At 35.8% G+C, this 21,743-nt stretch overlaps 1 protein-coding gene across 1 annotated transcript; it reads left to right on the forward strand.

Moving 5' to 3' along the window:
* Positions 1-20,118: 20,118 nt before the first annotated feature.
* Positions 20,119-21,255, forward strand: LOC149084308 (uncharacterized). Its single transcript, XM_089235301.1, has one exon. The coding sequence runs from the start codon at positions 20,119-20,121 to the stop codon at positions 21,253-21,255; it is 1,137 nt and encodes a 378-aa protein (XP_089091427.1).
* The last annotated feature ends 488 nt before the right edge of the window (positions 21,256-21,743 follow it).

The raw sequence follows: 21,743 nt of genomic DNA on the forward strand, positions 1-21,743 counted from the left end.
GCTCATTTTTCCCGTCATAGAAGGAGACAGTGCAATAAAGTTTTACCTGCCTGATTCAGAATTATTACATGAAACCCATCTGAGTATTGGTCACGGAGGACGGGATCGGATGATCCATGAACTCTCGGCGAAATACAAGAACATTACGAGAAATGATATCAAGCTCTTCATAAATCTCTGTGAGCCATGCCAAAAGAAACAAAAAGGGAGCAAAAAAGGAGTTGTAAAACCGATCGTGCATTCCGATTTCAATTCACGTTGTCAAGTGGACCTTCAGTGACAACCAGACAGAGAGTTCAAGTTTATCATGGTTTACCAAGACCACCTGACTAAATTTGTTGTACTGAAAAGCTTGAAATCGAAGACAGCAGAAGAGGTTGCATTGAATCTAATAGATATCTTCACATTACTAGGTGCGCCATCAATTCTGAGAATTTGCTAATAGTATTGTGACAAACTTGAAACCTGGCCGGAATTGAAAATTCTGCATGGAAAGCCGCGCCATTCACAAAGTCAGAGCAGTGTAGAAAGAGCAAACCAAGATATATAAAATATGTTGTCTAGTGGATTCAGGACCAAGAAACGAATCGATGGAGTGAAGGACTACCATTAGATAAAATAGGGAAAATGAAAAATAGGGCTTATCATTCAAGGATTAGGCGACCACCTTATGAAGCACTTTTTGGCTGCAAAGTCAGAGTGGGTCTATCGACCTCTCTAATACCAAAAGACATTTCAGAAAGCGTCCACACAGAGGAGCAACTTGAAGAAGTAGCAGCACGTGTTCATGTGTTTGAAAACCAAAACACAGAATGTGAAGTTGATAATGCGATAGATGAGACGGGGGAAAGTCGAGTTGTGAAGATGTAACAACGGGGACAATTATGTGCGGCGTTTGTTCAAAGGAAGCAAGTGGTGCCCCATACGTGCATAAAATGTGAAAGGAATGTTCATGTCATATGCGGTAAAAGCATAGGGACTGGTGAAAATGAGGCAACAGAAGGGTATGGAGCTAAAGTTTTGTGCATTCTCTGCATCAATACTGAGAACTCAATTAAGCACAGAGTTGACTCTCAAATGAATTTAGAAAAACAAGCGAAAAAGATGAAAATGCGTTCAGATGAAAAGTTTCCACTTGCCTCTGTAGGTGCGACGGTGAGAGTACAAATTCCCAATGTTGACAAGGGACGTGGTGATTCCCGAAACATCTTGGCCGTTGTAATGGACATAACAGGAGATGGATTCTACCAATTGGGAACATCTCAAGGAGTTCTGAAAAAACTGTATGCTAGATCCCAATTTACGATCTGCCCAAAAACATTATTAAAAATTTAAGATGTACCAACAGGTGTAATACCGCTTCGCTCCGTTACTATACTGCAGTCGACAGGAAATGGCCAAGGATACATACGATGCATGTGTAAAGCAAAGTGTATAAGCCAGAAATGTTTGTGTGTGAAAAAAAAAATTAAATGCAGCTCGAAATGCCACAGAGCAGCCTTACTTGTTGCAACAAGTAAAAAGTAAAAAATATAATCGGAATGTAATCAATTTTCTTTTTATCATTATTTCATTTCCCTTTCAGCGGTCATTGCAAACTTTCTGAAATTCTTAAATGGCAATTTGATTTATTTTCACACAGTTCTATAAATTAATTTATATTTTTCTAATAAAAATTAAGTTAGGAAATACTATTTTATTTTCTTATTTAAATGTGTCCATAAATTAAAAAAAAACTTATTGGAGTCGAGAAATGACTGCATTCACTGTTTGAATTTAATACTTATTTTTGATGCATTGACGTCAAAACATGTTTACCCCTTAATAAGACGATATTTCGAAATTAAATTTCCTATTAAATTTGCATGCGTCTTGCTATATAATGGAGGAGTAAATAAATAAAAATGTTTTTCTTCAGCGAATCGTGTTCATACAACTATAAGAGTAAACGGCGAAACTCCTGAATACAAAGTTGATTTGAAAATAGGTGTGTTATCGTAAATGTGATAGATCCGTGATTATGATTACTCACCGAACGATTTGGTCAGTTTGACAAATTTTGCGAATTTAATCACATTTTCCGATGATTATGTACAGTTCTCAGCTCGTATTGGTGAAAATGACAAATCATCCATGAATCACTTGCATTTACCGGATATTTTGCACAAACCGCAGTCTAGGATTGATGGATGATGATGATTACAAATAAAAATGTTGATAAATGTAAAGAGAGCTAGTCCGTTTCAGGTTCACTTTGCAGTGAAGAGGAAGCTACGAGGGAACCGCATCACTCGTTGCTATGGGAACGAAAGCCTCTTAACCTATGTATCGATGCGCGGCCTCGGTAAGGTATGGCTGATTCTCGCCAATCTCGCAGAAAAAAAATATTTTTTACGTATAACGTAATGCTTGTAGAAAAAATTGCAGTCAGTTAGTAACAATTAGCTAATGAAAAAAAACCCCATCATCGATACTTTCAGAAATTAAAGTGCGGTTTTTGAAAAAAAAAAAAAATCTTTCTTTTTTTTTAATTGAAAAGTATCTTCGTAACTCCTATTAACCCGGTTTTCACGTTTGAATTCGGGAATAGCCCCAAATAATAATAATAAAAATGATAAGGAAAAATATAGAATTCTTTTACTCACTTTTCTTGCCGCAATTTCCGTCGCTCACCCACCCGAACGCATATACGTCGATGCCACTTGTTATCACTACAGTTTTAGTCATTTTTTACGGATTCCCATTCTATGGAATCCTGACTTGAAGTTGTAGAACTATTGGATTCTCAATTACTTATTAATTGTTGTTGCTCCAACATGTGTTCCATCAGGCCATCTGCAATCCAAAATTCCTCTTCCTTTCAATAACGTGCTTTTATGCATTATTGCCAAAAAGAAAGGAGAACGTTTTAGCGTGTCTATCTCTGGTGAAAAGATACAACTGTCACAGAAGGAAAAAATACACTGCAAGCCTAAACCATTGTGGGTCTCTCTCTTGCTTATTTATATTTATCTGGAGAGACAGCCTCTGTGTGTGCTGTGGGGGAGAAGTTGGCGTGGACGCAAAAGAGACATTACTTATGTCAACACCCTCCGCTATCGGCTATTGGAATTCAGAAACCACCCCTATCCTACGAACACGGCAAGAAATAGATAATTAAAAAACAAAAGAGGGGGGGGGGGCGCCGTAATAAAGAGTGGAACCGTAACCTACCCCCATAAAGAGAGCCTCTCACAACGGTATCGGCGCTGTCGTGAAAGAGGGACACTTCCTGTAATCTATGAGTGAATATCTGAATTCGTTGGAGGCTATTTTCGGGAGAAAAAAAAACCTGATTGAATATTCGTCGTAGGCCTATAACTACATTCAAAACTGAATGGAAAATTCAACAAAATGACGATATAATATATATATATAATTGTGCCACCAAAAAAAAAGCACGACAGTGATGTTGGCGGGGGAATTTCTTGGAAATCGCGCCAAAGTGTTCTTGAGCTCGCCATGGATTTTTGATAATGGTAACCAATATTTTTTCTAATTTAAAAATTTTAAACTAATATGCATTGGTTCAAAACGGTATTTTTTCAGTATCTTTTACGAAATCATAAAAAAAATTGAAATATTCTATATAAATGATCGTCAGAAACCTCCGATGTATGGGAACTATATTTTGCGGCGAAGGAATACACTCTCTACCTTTCTCTTCACTGCAAACCTCAAACAAACTATAACATCACAAGGCTGATAACAATTTATACGTGCGATAAGTATACAAATACATATGGCACTTATTTCTATTCAACTTAATATTTAGGGCGAATTATGTTTAGTGCATCGATCACGTACGTCCGATACTAATTAATGATAGAATTTAAGAGATATTTCCGTTTGATTTCTTCCATACTTATCATAACCATATTTATCAATTTTATTCGAAATTTATGCACAATCACTGATGGTGGTCTGATTAATCAGGTCGGTTAATCGATCAGTTGCTAATCGCAGTTAAAAAATTAATTTGAGTTAATCGACTCGATCAAAATTCGATTAAAATTTTTGTTAAAACTTTATAATTTAACTTGATAAATTTCACTAAACCGGTTCGATGTCATTAATTATGTTTTTAAAGATAAAAAACATTCATTAGTGATCATGTTTACAAATATTTGAATCAATACTATTTCATCTAATTTTTTAACATGGGGAAATACAAACCGATTCAACAAGAACTAGAAATGATTTCAGTTTCAAATCGAGTGTCATGGAAGTTTATAGAAGACAAGACCCAAATTTATTGTGTCCACTGTTAAGTGCTTTTCTTTTCCAGCAAACATCAACGATCCTACCCTACTTCAGCGCATCCCGCGTGAAATGAGGAAGGTAGGGTCGTGTCTCCAGTTTTGTAGATGGTGCATGCTTGCCCGGTATGCAAGAGAGAATAGGTTCGAGTCCCAGCGGAAACCGGATGATTCTTCCCAAGTTCACCACAGCATAATGTCTAGAAAATATACGTTTCCTTGATATCGTGGCTGAGCTCGGTCTCTATCAGCAACCCTTCTCCACCAGTACCATTTGACGGAAATTTCATGGAAAAAAACTAACAGTATGAAAATCGAAATTTGTTTCGAAATCAGTGATTTGCAATAACTGATTGAAAAACAAACGTCAAGAAAAAGGTTAAGAAATTCCATGATACAACTAGTGCAAAGGGTAACTAGGGTTTTTGCCGATTGGGGAAAATATGATTCGGTCGCACGGAGCAACTATTATTTTGCAGCTCCCACAACTTTAAAATTCGATAATTTTATAACGGTGTTCTTTGTTCCAACCTAAAATTGCCACCCCCTACATTTTGCTTAACCCCTTACCCTCCCCCTCATGGCCCTGGACTAGTGTGTTCATATTAATTGAACAGCTTCAATCGGCTCACCAAAGTTTCTTAATATGTTTCTGTAGTAGGCCTATTTGTTTACATCCATGAAGAAGATAGGTGCGTGGAATGAATAGAATATATTATTATAGCATTTAGTAATATTACACAGTTACCGATGTACGTTTGCAATGAATTATTAGCATTTGGAATATTCTAATAAAAATCCATTAAGCGATGAATATTGTTTTATTAACCAGTTGAAAATTTCAACCGATTCCCAGCCTTAGCCTTCACAATCACCATTGAAAGTATTAAATGTAACCCAATTTATCAAACTGTACTCAAGGCAGTTGGTGAATATGCACAACAACCGACAACTATGGCTAATCACTGATTTACGAAATACAAAATAAAAATAAGATTTTGCATTTCATCATTTATAATAGCGAGTTCCCAAGAGCTGCAGTTTATCAAGTGAAACTGCGTGAAATTATATTGTAATTTGAAGGAAATCTAACATTTTATATATCGTCCCTCAACAGATCCCTTCTCCCGAGAGCCAGAGGTTAACATTCCCGGGAAAAATCTAAGAAACTGTGTGAAATTTTAATCTGAGGAAAATCTAATATTTTATACCGCCCCTCAACACAAGATCCCTTCTCCCGAGAACCAGAGGTTAACGATCCCGGAAAAAATCGAGGGAAATGAAATTTAAGTTTGAGGAAAATCCCATATCTATACCGCCCCTTCAACAAATCCGTATTCACGAGACACACGGAAACATTTTCTGGAGAAAAAAAAACTTATCAGGTGGTTATCTCCACCAAAAATGTATTGGAATTTATAATTTAACAGTAATCTATTAATTTATTTGGCGCATTTGCCATCGTGCTGCTTATCTAATGAAAATTTTGTCAGTGGATGTTTTGTGGAAGAAGATATTTCATACTTTGCTTGGATTGTGTTAGGCACACAGTATAGAATAAAACCGGTATTTCATACTTTGCCTGAAACGACCAGCAGGCATTCTATAGAATGCTGATAACAGCTATACAGTATACAGTATTTGCCACATGAGAGAAAAAACTCGTTTTTACTGCTGCACAGTCATATACTTTTTCCCAAGAACTTTCCATGGCGTGTGTGGGGCAAATTTTTCTCATCTCTGTTGGATGATCAGTTGCATATAGGGAATGCGACCGTTTCCTACTTGCTGCTCCTAAAAGTGATCTCAAATTTTCAGTATTGGAATGATGAAACATCATTATTCTGAGCAAAAAAAGGGCAATTACATAATATTTGTTGCCTCAAAGAATTTCGTAGTGACACCACATTGATGAAGTAGATTCTACTTCACTTGAGAGGGTAAGTCCACTTTTATCTAAATGAGTTCTTAGAATTTTATTTGTATGAATAACTCTGGAAAAACAAACTTCTGTCATTTAAACAATGGGTTTTTTTTGGTTTTTTTTTTTAATTCAGCAGTCAGCAGTGGCTCCCACAAGGGTGCGGCTGGCAGGTCTCTAGTCCTGGGGGCCCGGGACAATTATCATTATCTTTTGTTTTTTCATGCTATTAAATTCACTACAAAAGGGCCCGTGAAAAGTGTGACGATGCGACATATTCGGAAGACCGTAAATATTACTGGTAGTGTTGGTTGACATGGCACACTTGATTGGTTGGGGGGGGGGGGGGGTCAAAGCCGTATTAAACAGATCCGTCAGAATTGGGGGTTCTGTGGGTGCTCGATCACCCGCGGTAGTTTGTGACATAGGTCCGAGCAACCCCCCCCCCCCCCGAACTGATTCAAAAATCAAAATTTCCTCTATAAGAGCAAGACAAGAGTCCACAAGTTCAAAACGCTCCCGACGTACCTGGTGTTAAGAATACGGCCTTGGTTGGGATTCAGAGGCATCAGTCGACTCATTTGCATCAGTTTACTATAGAGAGGCCTCGAACACCAGACATGAACCCCGCTCTGTGACTATAGTAAAAAGTCTAGTCTGCGGCCCGTCTAAGACTCCAGCGTAGGTGCCCTGCTTTAGGGTGGGGGTTCCACGGATAAATCATTCAGACGGAGAACTCCAATTTTCTTTGGAACCTCAGAGATATATGAGCGAGGAATGGCGGAAAAAATGTGAAATTTGAATTTGACGAAAAAGCCCAAAAAAGAACGGGGCATTTTTGTTGAAAGCGGGATGCCTGGTCACACCATATATCGAAACCGAAAGTTAGGTGGACGCAGCGAGCAATACCAATTATTTTTGACTTCCGGCGTCCCTGTTAGGTTCCTTGCGCATTTTGTCCAAGAAGTTTGAAAAGCTGAGAGGGGATGGTGCGTTTTGATTTAACCAGTTATACTGTTTACCATAAGGAAAACAATAGTACAGGGTATGTTTAATATTTTTATCCAGTGGTTGTGTTTCTTACTTTTTTTTCTTTACATAGAAGTAAAGCATAGAAGCTTAAGAGAAAGAAAAAAAAAACTTGTTTAAATACTTGACATACATTGATGCTTCTTTAGAATTTTGAGTTTAGGTAAAAAAAATTTTTAGAATTAAATTATAAAAAGTTAATATATAATCTTTCTCTTATAAGCAGTTTTTAAATGCGGTTTATGTTTCTTTTGAATTTTATATCATTACTTAATGTGTTATAAGATCTTGGTGCTAAATATAAAAAAAATTTCTGAATGAGTGTCTTTTTTTTTAGGTTTTATGATATCATTGAATTCCATATTGTCTTGTTTTTATGAAAGTGTGTCGCAAAGTGAACCACGTAGGGTTTCTTGAAGAACCAGTAAAATTCGATATAAATGAAGTTTATGTATGTCAAATCTATAATCACCATTATGATCAATATTTGAACAACAAGAATATTGACTAGATGTTATATTCATGGTTTTCCTTAAATTATTCGTTATAAGTTCTAAATTAGATCTAGTCACCATCCCAGATGCATATACCATATTGTAAAGTAGAACAAAACGCATCCAAAATAAAGCGTATGGAGAAATTCACTTGAAATTATGTTTTTCGGATGGTAAAATCTAATATTGATATATTTTAGTTTATTACTGATTGCAATAGCATGCGATTTCCAGTAAAGATTTCTGTTTAACGTAATTTCCAGGTATTTCATTTATCGACCTCAGAGATCGTGGGGCGTACACAATGATGAAAAGAGCAGACTGATTTGTGGCACTGTAAAGGCAGTTGTTCTTTGTTGTCATTTTATACAGTTGAAAGTTGATATATGTAGTTTTATTAAGATTCAAGCGACCAGTTTATTACTATTTAGCCAGATATTTATTTTATATAGATCTGCTACTGCATGGTTTTTCAAAACATCATAATTTTTTGCTGCTATGATTATGGCGGTGTCATCTGCGTAGCTTAGTAAACGTCCATTTAGTTGAAGATACTTTAAATCATTAACAAAAAATAAAAACAATATAGGGCCAAGAGTTGATCCTTGAAGAACACCCGTGTTTATATATTTAAAATCGCTAACCATATTCCCAATTTTCACAGCTTGCATTCTGTTTACAAGATAACCTTTTAACCAATTATACATAGTGCCTCTCAAACCAGCACAGTAAATTTTATTCAGAAGAATTTTGTGATCGACACTATCGAAAGCTTTCTTTAAATCTAAGAATATGGTCAGTGTTTTATTACCTTCGTTTATATTTTTATGGATGTTTTCCATTAGTTTTAAAATAGCCATTTCCGTATTTCTATTTCGTAAAAAGCCGTACTGAGAGTCCGAAAAGTACGCATTTGTATTTAAAAAATCTGTTATTTTCGTTTCAATCACACTTTCAACAACTTTAGACACTATTGGAAGAATTGAAATCGGGCGATAATTATTTAATTCATTTTTGTTTTCATTTTTATAAACAGGGATAACAAGAGCATTTTTAAATTTTTTTCACAAAAACACCTTCGTAAGAGAGCTATTGATAACATATGTAATAAAACGAGCATGATATTTGCAAACAACTTTAAGCATTTTGACGGAAATTCCGTCATATCCAACTGCTTTATTGTTATTCAAACCAAATATTATTCGTTTAACTGTAGATTCTTCAACGGTAATTATAGCCACAGAATTATGTTGATTGGGTAAATATTGTGTTAAAGTGGTAGTATTATGGTAACTACAAACATATTTATATATCAAAAAAAGATTGAAATCATCTACAAGGCTGTGAATATCTCTATTTGTTGGAATAACACACAAATTTCTGAGTTTTTTTATTAACAATAGAATTTACAATTTTCCACTGTTTTTTGGAATTTCTACCACAGAGTATGATAGTAATCTTTTTAAGTTTTTTTTTATTTCATATTTCAACATTTTGTTGTAAATTTTATAAGCTATTTCGTAATAACTATTTAAAGGGTTTTGTTTATGCTTTTTTGTGCAATTTTTCTTCATAGTCAATCATTTTTTTAATTTCAGTAGTGATCCATTCACTTTTGAGCTTTTTAGTGTTACGTCTTAGTGATTGCTGTTCCCAAAATATTCTGTTTGCAAATAATATCAAGAAAATTCTCATACAGAAAATTTACATCTTGTTCATTATACAAATTTTCATCTAATGTGTAAGTTCTAATACATGTTTCAAATTTATAATAACCAATTATTTGGTAATTTTTTAAATGTGTATCATTCATACCCCCGTGTTCAGTATTTTCAGGAAATTTAAATTTTATGATTAATGGCCAGTGATCAGTAATTTTGAGTTCAGCTATCGCAGTAGTAAAATTCCAACCAGATTCACAACTTCTGCCAAAAACATGATCAAGACGTTAATATAAAGGAGTGGGTTTATCTATATATGGCTGAAGTCCGTATTCAGCGATTAGACCTGTGTATTCATCTGTTTCATTATTTATTTTCAGTATGTCTATATATTTATATCACCTACATAATATGACATTTTTAAATTTTATAGTATTTGCGATTGATCGAAATTCATTTAAAAATTCAAACACAGTAATATCAAAAGATAAGAGAATCACACAATCAAAATGATCATGATATATATATAATGCTTCTGCGGTATTCACATGAATTTGCAAATTTCGAAATGCATTCAAATGGTCTTTTATGAATGCTATATAACTCCTCCCGATCTATTTAGGGTACGACATTGGTAAAAACTATAGTAACCAGGAATATTATAAGGGTCTATTTCATCTTTTACCCAAATTTCTGATAATAATATCAGGTCAAAAGAACGGTTCAATCTATTTAGATATACTAGTAATTTTATCAATTATAGTAATTGATCAAAATATTTTTTCGTAATCTTATGTTTAAGTGAAATATATTCAAATTACCTGCAAGTTCCATGAATTGTGATATCACTGAGAAAGAGTTAAGGCAGGGAGAAGAACTGTCTGTATATATCATCTTGAATATCCAGCATTTTCACTAGGTAGGAATTTTGTCCAAGTCATCTAAACAGCGAATACGATGTGCACTTTCACCGTCCTCTTTGCGATGCAATATTTTACCGTTCTTGATCCAGGCAAATTTGAAATTGTTCGTTTTTTAAACTGGCTAATGTAGAAAAATAAATTTTTCAGATTGTTTGTGAGGTGCTCGTTGATGAAGATATTCGAATCTGGGTATGCATCATCAATCTCTTCTGCAATCAAACTTTTTTTAAGTTTCATGGCATTCAGCCATTTATATCTTGGATACCACTATCTCTAAATTTTACGATGATCGGTCTAGTCCCGTTTTTATTAACCCTGTGATTGTTTCACAATATCTTCATTTTCATACGTTTAGGACTTTCCCAATATTTGATACGATTTTTAACACATCTTCTCTAGTTGCTTCCGGAACACCCACAATTTCAATATTCGTTAATTTGAATCTGAGGCCGGGATTACACTATAAAAGTTTGATAAAAGTACTTTGATAAAACTTAAAAAATGCCACCAATAAGGTTATTGGTTACATTCTAGAAAATGCAACCAATGATCTTATTGGTAGCATTCTTCCAGTTTTATAAAAGGGCATTTGTCAAACTTTTATAGTGTAATCCCGGCCTTAGTTCTATATTATCTAATCGTACACATTCTCAATTTTTCTTCGCAACAGAATGTTTTCCGATTGTAGTTTCTCATTTACTTGTTTCAATTCCTTCAACTCTGTTTTCACATCCTTCAACTCTGTTTTCACATCCTTCAACTCTGTTTTCACATCCTTCAACTCAGACTTCATATCTCGCAAAATGTTATCGTTGAATTGAATCGATTTTTTTAGTTCAGAAATTTCCCCACGTAATCCACTACATTCCTCAGAAAATTTATCAGTGATTTTCTGATACATAACACGCATATGTTTTTTGAAACACATTTGCTTAGATTGTTTATATATGTTATTTATCCGTTATATGATTCCATATTGACGATTGCTGATGTTTCAAGATGATTGTATCAATTTATTTATTTTATATTTTGTTACCTTCGTTTGAGGTGACTGTTTCTTTCATTTTTAATAAAACTTTCCGGATACACCCATCCTTCGCGAACGCTTCGATATCTCTCTGAGATGGGCAGTGGGGTGTATCCGGTCGTCAAAGGTGCTGAAAATATTCTCTTCAAAGTCTTGGAAAAAATTTCAACTGTAGGCAGCGCCATAATTAGAAAAAGGGACGAGGAGGGAGCAATTACCAAATTTCAGGTAGTGAAACAGTTTTAGGAATAAAAATTGAAAAAAGAATTGAAAAAACTATTTTTATATTTAAACATGATGCGAAAAATATTGTTATAGAGCTTTGGAGTTTTACAGTGATGGAAGAACCACACACACAAGTCTGCCTTTCCTCACAAAAATCCCTGTGTTTAGGCATGATGAAAATGCATTGAACACCAAGGTTTCTAGTGGCCCGAATGATCTTTTGCTTTGCGCGCCATTTAGAATTTCCCTTCACAAACATCGCAAGAAACAGCTCCGAGAACTAAGAAGTATCTACTGGGAAGGGAATTTTTTGTAATAAGAAAGACAAGAATTGTAAGCACGAATTAAATCTCCGAAGAAAATGACTACAGATTAAAAATTTTGGTGATAAAATGACCAAGACAAAAAAAAAGTATATGGCTTCAAAATTTCTAAAATATGACCAATAGCTCGAAAATGCCCAAAATATGAAAAAAATAAAAAAATATGTCATAAAAATCTAAGCCCTATTCATTACATAGTACTATTATAGTAATTACACATTATATAATCATTATATACAGTACCTTGATAATACATACTAAATTCCCGCTGAAAAAAAATTACGTTTCATTTTCATAAGAATAAAAAAATTTTAACGGAACCTCACCGATAGGACAAGAGAACGGTACTCCGGTAGAGCAAAAGTGAGATTTCCTATCAATGGTTACACAATGGGCGAAAGTCATTAGATGCAACATCCACAATATCGTACTCATTTTCTTTGTCTACAAAAAATAAAAATCGAGAGGCTTTTGTCATTTGAAATAGTAATGTCGCAAATTTAAAATTCGCAATATACAGTCGAACCTGGTTATAACGATATCGAAGAGGTCACTAAACTTTGTCGTTATAACCACGGTTGATATTTTCAAAGAATGGAAAATGCATGTTACATAGGAAGTTATCAAATGAGTTGCTATTGATCAAATATAGTACTGCATATAGTACTGTGTTTATAGTATAATAGGAAGTTGTAATTTCATTATAGTTGGGGGCGGATGACCATATTTCATTAAGAAAAATAGGAAAAAATTGGTATAACAAATATTTGATGTCATCAATTCGCTCTAAAAAGTGTTGCTAATTGTCACTGAAATCACCAATTAGAGCTGATGAATAATCCTTTGCGAGACATAAAGTACTAGAGCGAGTCTGCAGCGAATTAAAATGTAAATGACAAATATATTTGAGATTAGCTATAATACCCGGCGCTGTCCGGGTTTTCTTGAATGAGGATTTTTGTGGATCACGTGATATCTCCCTCTTTCTTTGAGGGACATACAAACCGTGTCAGAGTTAACCAATATGAGAACTTCCTGCGCGACTCATGAAATAAACAAATCTAGAGATTTGAAGAAACGTAGAAATTAATTTTTTTTTCCTTTTTTAAAGAGCGCTAGGTATTTCGATTCCCCCCCCCCCCCTGAATTTCAAGTTATGCATCTGCCCGTTTCTGCTTCAAAAAATGCTTAATTAAAACTGTGGAATTTCTTCGATATACTTTACGGGCCCATAACTAATTTTAAAACATCTTAAACTATATGTGTGTGAATTGATACAGTTGAATATTAAAAGACAATACAGAGACATTAATTTTCATGGTTGATCAGATATAAATAAGAAGTTGAAATCAACGTTATTGCATGAATATCCAACTTAAAAGTAGGTCCGGCTAATTATTTCGTATTTAATCTCCTTGGCTTCGTATATCTCTCAGCGAACTCAATATTTCAACAATCGAGAATTCAATACATTTTTTTTAAATTACTGATGTATCAGAAAACCCCACTAAATTTCCGCATTTCTGCAGTAAAATCCTCTATTTCAACACTGATTTCTGTGGAGATCATCCTTTGCCTTACCCTCAAAGTGACGCTGATAATGGTGTCTATACAAAAAGCTCATTACTGGGAGGATTGAAAAAAGTGGCAAACCATTATAAAGGCATATACATATCTGGAACGCATTGCTAGGGAACCACGGTAACCAAAGTAAACGTTCCGAAAGTGATTGTTGAAGTCCAAAAACCACTGTTGCCCGACAGTTTTTTGCCCTGCTCTGACGAAATTTTAATGTAGCCTATCGTTCAAGTCGGATCTCATTTGGTGTATATGCAAATTTTGGCGACGATCGGTCTAAAATTGTGGATTTGTATAGAAAACACACACACACAGACAGAAAATCAATCTATATATATAAAATTGATTTTTCTGTCTGTGTGTGTGTGTATGTTCTCTATACAAATCTACAATTTTAGATCGATCGTCATCAAATTTTGTATATATACCAAATGGGACCCGACTTAAACGATAGGCTACTTTAAAATTTCGTCAGAGCAGGGCAAATGCCCCAAATGAGCAAAAAAACTGTCGGGCAACAGTGGTTTTTGAGCCTCAACAATCACTTTCGGAACGTTTACTTTGGTTACCGTGATTCCCTAGCAATGCGTTTCAGACGTGTATATGCCTTTACAACGGTTTGTCACTTCTTTAATCCTGTTAGTATATGTATAATAGTTTATGCCTTTACAACGGTTTGTCACTTCTTTAATCCTGTTAGTATATGTATAATAGTTTATGCCTTTATAATGGTTTGCCACTTTTTCAATCCTCCCAGTAATGAGGCTTTTCGAATAGACGTCATAATCAACATCAGCCTCAGTTTGAGGGTCAGGCAAAGGATGATTCTCATAGAAATCAGTGTTAAAATTGCCGATTTTACTGTAGAAATACGGAAATTTGGTGGGATTTCCCGCCCCATCAATAATTTTAAAAATTGTATTGAATCCTCGATTTTTGAAATATTGAGTTCGCTTAGAGATATATGAAGCCTAGGAGATAAAATATGAAGTAATTAGCCGGACCTATACTTTTGCGTTGGATATCAATACAATAATATTGACTTCAACTTTTTATTTATATCTTCTCAAGCAAGAAAATTAATGTTTCCGTAGTGTTTTTTAATATTCAACTGCATAAATTCATATAGTTTAGGTGGTTTTAAAATTAATTATGGGCTGATAAAGTGCATCGAAGAAATTCCACAGCTTTAGCATTTTTGGAAACTAAAACAGGCAGATGGATAACTTGAAGTTCGGGGGGGGGGGGTCGAAATACTTAGCCCCTTCAAAAAAGAAAAAATATATATATATTCATTTCTACGTTTCTTTAAATCTAGATTTATTTCATGAGTCGCTCAGGAAGTCGCCATATTGGTTAACTTAGACACGGTTTGCATGTGTCTCAAAGAAAGAGAGAGGTATCACGTGATCCAAAAAGCCTCATTAAAGAAAACCCGGGCAGCGCCGGGTATTATAGCTAGTTATTATATAATTTATAAATTATGCAAATTATTTTCATCCGCGATTTCAGTACAGAATATGAATTGAAGCAAGTTTCATTGAAAAAAAAAAAAGACGGAGCGTCAAATTTGCAATTTCTTTCTTTCCTTTCTTATTTTTCATCATCTTTCTTTCTTTCCTTTCTTATTTTTCATCATCTTTCTTTTCATGTTAAAGTACAACAATATCAATAGATTAACAGACAAGCATTCCCTTGGTGTAATAATGGTATAATTATACCATGTAAATTTCTGGCTAAAAAGTCACAGCAACGGAACCAGAAGCGACGAAAAATGTTTCGTTATATCCGAGACCGTAGAGTTTACGTCGACGCATAGGTTCATTAACATTATTCTCTAGTACAGTTCCCAATACTATAGTTCCTAGCAGCTCCCAATACTATAGTTCCTAACAGTTCCCAAACTATAAGTGGAACTAGAAAGGGTCGCGAGAGATTTATCAAAATGAAAACGTCCAAATAAAAAACTAGTTTTTCGTAACGTGAGTTACTATGTCAAAACCAAAAATGTTTTTTTGTAATTAAAAAATGTCAATTTACATACATCATATAGTGTAATTTGATAAAATTAAAACTACTTATCACTATTTGATACATGTACATCATTACAGTATTACATCATATCACTATTTGGTACATGTACATCATTACAGTATTACATCATATCACTATTTGATACATGTACATCATTACAGTATTACATCATATCACTATTTGATCAATACATCAAGTTAATATTTTTACAGGAAAAAATCAACCGATTATTTTTAAAAATTAAAAACACAGGACGATGAGTAGTTATAGAAATGTATAGGAGAAATGTCTGCATTTTATATTATGAGTAATTAACCACGGTAATGTGTCGTTTAGAAGCTCTTTTGATGAAGTAAAGTTATTGAAAATATTGGGAGGGCTTAAAAATATCAGGAAGAGTGAGGGCGGAAGGGTTAAAATTATGAGGAGTATACTGGATACTAGAAAATACTCCTGTAGTTGAAAAATAAGTTTGGATATTAACCACACTTTTTTTTCACGATCCAAGGACGTAATATTGTGTTCTAACGACAGTGGAATGTGTGTGAATTCACGCAAGCTCGCTTATTTTCTTTCCTCTCGCCTAAATCATCCCAAAGCTTTGTTGCAACCTTACAGTTTTTTGGGGGATTTTTTTTCACACTTTGGCTTTTTATACACTCTGATAGTGATTTTTCCCTCACATACGATGTATCTTTCTTATAAGAGTGAAAGAGAACAGGTAGGGTGAGGGTGAAAAGAAATCTAACTTTGTACCATTCTTATCACCTTATCCTTTATACTATCTTACTCTTTTATTTGTGTATTTGTGTTTTTTCCCTTCTTTTTTTCTAACGTGCGGTTAGGTTAGGGCACAAGGTTACTATATTTATTGCCGATTCGTCAAATCCAAATTTCTAGCCAATTCGCTTGTAAGCGTAGGGTGGCTGTGCCAGAACCATGAAAATGTAATGAATACATTCAAAAAATAATATAAATCAACTAAATTTATTCTTTCTGCGAACGGAACCGAAAATATTATTCACTGGGCCTTGCGTTTGGTAGTGGTGACCCTGAGATGGGTAACCCACTCAGCACGACGCGCAGGATAGGCATTCCGTCCTAACTTGCGCATCTGTTGATGGCACATTTCACAGGATTCAAAGCCAAAAAACATGTGGGTAGTTCAAAATTGCATAATAAAACAGTTCTGCTAACTAGATATTGAAAAATAATTTGACTGCATTTATCACTGATTACGGACATTAAATACCTTCATTAACAAAAAAATGAATGTCCCGGAAAACGGCCACCAGAATTAGGGGGGATAGCCGATGAAACTTGTTAAAGGAGGGTCGCGCTTCAAAAAGTTTGGGAACCACTGCTCTATGGTCTATGGCAAGGGCATGGACAACCTTCGTCAGGGGCGCCGCAAAGCGACAGTTCGAAAAGACTGTTCTGGGGAGCCACGGATAAGCGTTGATTATGAAAAAAGTCACCACGGAAGGGAAAAGTTTGACGACCCCTGGTCGATGGGAATCGGTCGGGACTCCAAAATTATAGACCTTATAGCCGACATCTTGTTACAACCGAAGTCGACTGTATATACCCCGTCAATCGACTGCTTTTACAAGGGGACACCAGTATCGATTGGTGAGGGACAATGCGAGGTTATGGTGTCGCAGGGAATTTTTCTCTAATAGGGTTGTCAATAAATGGAATAGCTTACCCTCCGGAGGTTTTAAATTGTAACGCAATTGGCACGTTTAAAAAAAAAATACGATAAACATGTTGGGGTAAATCGAGAAGTTTTCCATACTTAGAATAACACAACCCTAAGTATTCTTATGGGCATTGTGTAATATTTTATCATGTATATATATATATTGTTTATAATGTTTGTGATTGTGTTTTTAATTGGTTTTTTTTTTACCGACCACAACTCAGGTTTATCGCCATAGGCAATTTACTACCTAGTGAGTTTTTAATTGGGTTGCTGTATTTTTTGAAATGTATGACATCCATATTTGTTATGGGCATCTTTTTCTCAGCCACCTCGTTGGGCATTTTGCCTGTTGTGGCGTTGTATTTGTATATATACAGGGTGTATAACTAACATCTCGCATCGCATTTTACTGGCAGACACTTGATCCTTTCAATTAGAAAAAGTATCCAAATAACGTGTGGGCCTTAGATACGTTATTCATATTGCAAGAGGTTGCATAGTTATTAAAATAAAAGAATTAACTTTTTATTTGATCACCCTGTCCTAGAAACACTCATTCAGGACGTTACTGCTCTGACTGTTCTGCGACCAACAAAAAATAAATCCACGTTTCTAATACGGCTATACGTAATACAGCCATAAGTGAGACATTTGATATTTATCCGCTGAGATATTTGAATTTAAAAAATGGGGGGGGGGAAGTTGAAAAAAAAACCCAGCATAAATGAGGGTGAACCGTGTTTCAATGTTTTGTTAAACAACACTGAGATCGAAAAAGTAAGCATGGAAAATTATACTCGGCATCAAGGAGAGATAGAAAACACGAATCACTTGGATGAGAGCCCAAACAAAAGTATATGATGTCATGGGAAGAATTAAATGTTTGAAATGGAAACGGGCTGGACACATTGCAAGAAGATAGGGGACAACAGGTAGAAAATAAATATATTAGTACCCCACCCTGTGATGACCAAAAATGTGCCCACCAAATAAGATGGAGTAATGAGATCCGAAAGGTGGCTGGGAGTTAACTGAGTGGTAAAAGCATCAGACAGAGAAAAATGAAAAAATTCAGAGGAGACCCACATCCAGCTGTGGATTGAAACAATTGATGATTTGATACAAAATAGATGCTGGCAAAAAATACCGATAAGGCACTTGAAATATGACATTCTATGCATGTTCACATTATTTCATATCAACTTAAATAAGATTTAAGTCCAAGCTCACCTGAAGTTCCAGAGAAAAGAAATCAGAAAATCGTCCAACACTAACTTTGATAGAACTTTCCATCAATCTCTCTAAATTGCTTTTATACTCGGAAAAAACCACTCTTATATAACCATTACTACCTCACGTAATCTGATTTTATTCACGGCTCACGTTGACGAATACTATGAAAAACGAGGCCACCCACTCATACCAGAACACGGAAGTTTCTTCATTGAATTATGCTTGCGAACAATTTTATACTCTACTTTCTCGCATGCAAAGATCAATTGGGTAATCCAATGATTTACTTCATGGTGTATGGTATAAAGCATGAAATATTTTACAAAGGTATATATATATATATATACTCTATAATATAAAATCACAAACTCGAAAAGGGCCTGTTTCTAAGCAACAGGAAAAAAAAACAGATTTTGTGTGAGGGAAATCGTTAACGATTTTGGGTGAAGTTTTCATTTATCTCTTGAATATATCGGGAACCGTTTGACTCATCGGGACCAAATTATGTGTATGTACCGAGAGCCATACTGCAGCATTACCCCTCGGCTGGGTTAGTTGCTGGGCCCCCAAACCAGCTTTTGCACGGGGCCCCCCTCTGTGGTTAATTTATAGTGTGAAAAATCAGAAAGTGGTAAGAATCGTTCCGGCCCCTGTCAGCCCTGCTCTTGTGAAGGCCATGTTGAGAGGTATGCATCAGCAGTGCTCGCAACAACCAGGGTCGGGTTACACAGGGCATGGTGCTGCACATACGCCTTCATGGGGAAGTTAAAAGGCTTCATTTCCTGGGGCCTTTGACGGATCTCATTTTTTTCTTGCTGCTGTAGTGACCTCTACTTGAACTTTTACTGATGGCGGGAAAATGATTACGTCGCGCTTCGCATTTGAAATGTCTGTATAATTTTCTATTTTTTTGTGTATTTCTTCATATTTTTTGCCATATATAGCTCTCTCTCTCTCTCTCTCTGTCTTACTATATTATCCTAATTGAAAGTTATTGTATAAATCCTGCATTTGTCGATTTCATTGGGACTTGTAAGTTCCCATAGCTTTGTCTTAAAAATTTCTGATTGATTAGGGCATTGATGTTTTACATAGACATTGCTTTTGTGCATACGAATTTCCACTGCCTGATTCGTTGGGAAAAACTGACAGACTTCCATGTTTTGTATGATTCCAACTGATCGGCATTGAAAAACTGATGGACTGTCATCACATTCGGTCCCTTCCATCATTATCTTCTGGTTAACAGAACAGTCTCTATTGATTCACCTGAGGGCCTGGTCTCTAAAACCCTGACCAGGGGCTGCCCCCAAGGATCATGTTCTGGACCACTTATGTGGAACCTCGTCATCAATGGTCTCCTGCGCCTAGAATGGCCCAAGAATGTGAGGGTCCAGGCATATGCCGATGATATAACCGTTATTGCTTCGGGCCCTACAGTTGAGGGTGTTTGAAAACTGGCGACGAGAATCCTGAATTTCATTGCAGAATGGCTGCAAAAGAATGGCTTGAAAATAGCATCGGGAAAAACAAACTTTCTCTGGATTTCACCAAAACGTCTTCCATCTATAAAGATAGATGAGTCTTTCATTAAGAGATCAGAAGTAATCAAGATACTTGGCGTATTCTTCGATTATAAATTAAACTGTCACGCTCACATTGGGGAAATGACCAAGAGGACTAATCAACTTCTTCCAGCCTTCTGGGCATCAGCCGGTAAAAATTGGGGAATCAGTTCCCCAATGAGAAGAACACTTTACATAACTGTGGCTCAAAGGATCGTTTGCTATGCAGCTGTTATATGGGGCACTAAGATGAAAGAAAAAATGCGCAGACGCCTGAACTCTCTGCAACGAGGTTACCTGCTCTACATTTCTAGAGCATATTCGACCACACCTACATCAGCACTTCGGGTCATAACAGGTCTTCCCCCATTGAGCCTAGTTGTAGAATTTGAAGCCAAGGCCAGTTTGCTGCTGCGAAATAAATCGCCGGTGAAATTAAATGATAATGTTACCTTATTCCCACAGCAAATCCAACAAAAGATCACGGGTTGGTCACTGCATCCGGCGATTTGGCCACTTGATCGCCAAATTGCAATCAGAAATACTTCCTGTCATCCTAAATGGCAAGATTTTCTGATTTTCACAGATGGTTCAAAGATGGAAGGTGGAGTAGCAGCAGCATTCGTCGTCGTTCAACACAACAAAGTCCTCTACAGATGGTCTTGCATGTTGAATGAAAATAATTCGGTGTTCCAGGCGGAGCTCTTTGCCTTGCTGATGGCTAGCAATAAGGTTCTGGAATACAACACTACTACCACGTTCATATATTCTGATTCGATGTCATCAATTATGGCAATAAAGAACCCTTTATCTGAATATGCAATGGCAAGACAAATAAGGAACATTTTGTGCAATAATTCTCATGTCCACTTACGTTGGGTTCAGGCACATACCGGGAACGTAGGCAATGAGTTGGCCGATTGCCTAGCCAAAGACGCCACTAAAAGAATCGATAGTGACTTCTCGTTATTCCTTCCTAAATCATGGGCAATGAAAGAATTGGAGAAGGAACTTCTGAATCAGTGGCAGTATAGATGGATCTACCGCACAAAGACTGGAAGAAAGATCTTCGAAGTGATCCCCATAGTGAAATTTAAAAATCTTAAATGGACCAAAGAGGAGGTGCAGTGCAGTTCTTCTCTGAACATGGTCCCTTCCCCACATATCTACATAGATTCCACCGAAGGTCTGAGAAATGTCAATGTGGGGAAGTTGGCAGCGTGTTACACCTCGCCATAGAGTGCCCAGTTACTGAACGAGTTCACCTGCATAGCCCAACAGAAGATATCATAGCTTGGAAAAATTTATCCTCAGTAACAAAGCAATCCGAGACAAGCTATGTACCCTGATGAAATTCATCAATGACAATCAGGACAAAATAATAGTGCCAAGAGCCCAACAAGAAGTGCATAACGACAGTGACTCGTGCACCGATTCTGACTATGAACCATAAGGACCCTTGTAATGTATATCCGTTGCAATGCCTTTTCTATTGAACAGTGATGTTCATCTTGATTTCCACTGATTTCTGTAATATATATATATATGTTTAATTTTGTTGCGATCCATGCGGATACTTATAATGTTGTATATCCATTGCATTATCTTTTCTCTATTGGACAGTGATGTTTGTGATTTCCACTGATTTCTATTATATATATGTTTAATTCTGTGGTGATCTCCATATTGTTATATCGAACCACTGGAAGAATATATATATATGTAAT

Source organism: Pholcus phalangioides, unplaced genomic scaffold, assembly GCF_987345545.1.
Source record: "Pholcus phalangioides strain wild (caught in Gottingen) unplaced genomic scaffold, Ppha-v1.0 ptg000008l_1, whole genome shotgun sequence".
NCBI classification, from domain to species: Eukaryota; Metazoa; Arthropoda; class Arachnida; order Araneae; family Pholcidae; genus Pholcus; species Pholcus phalangioides.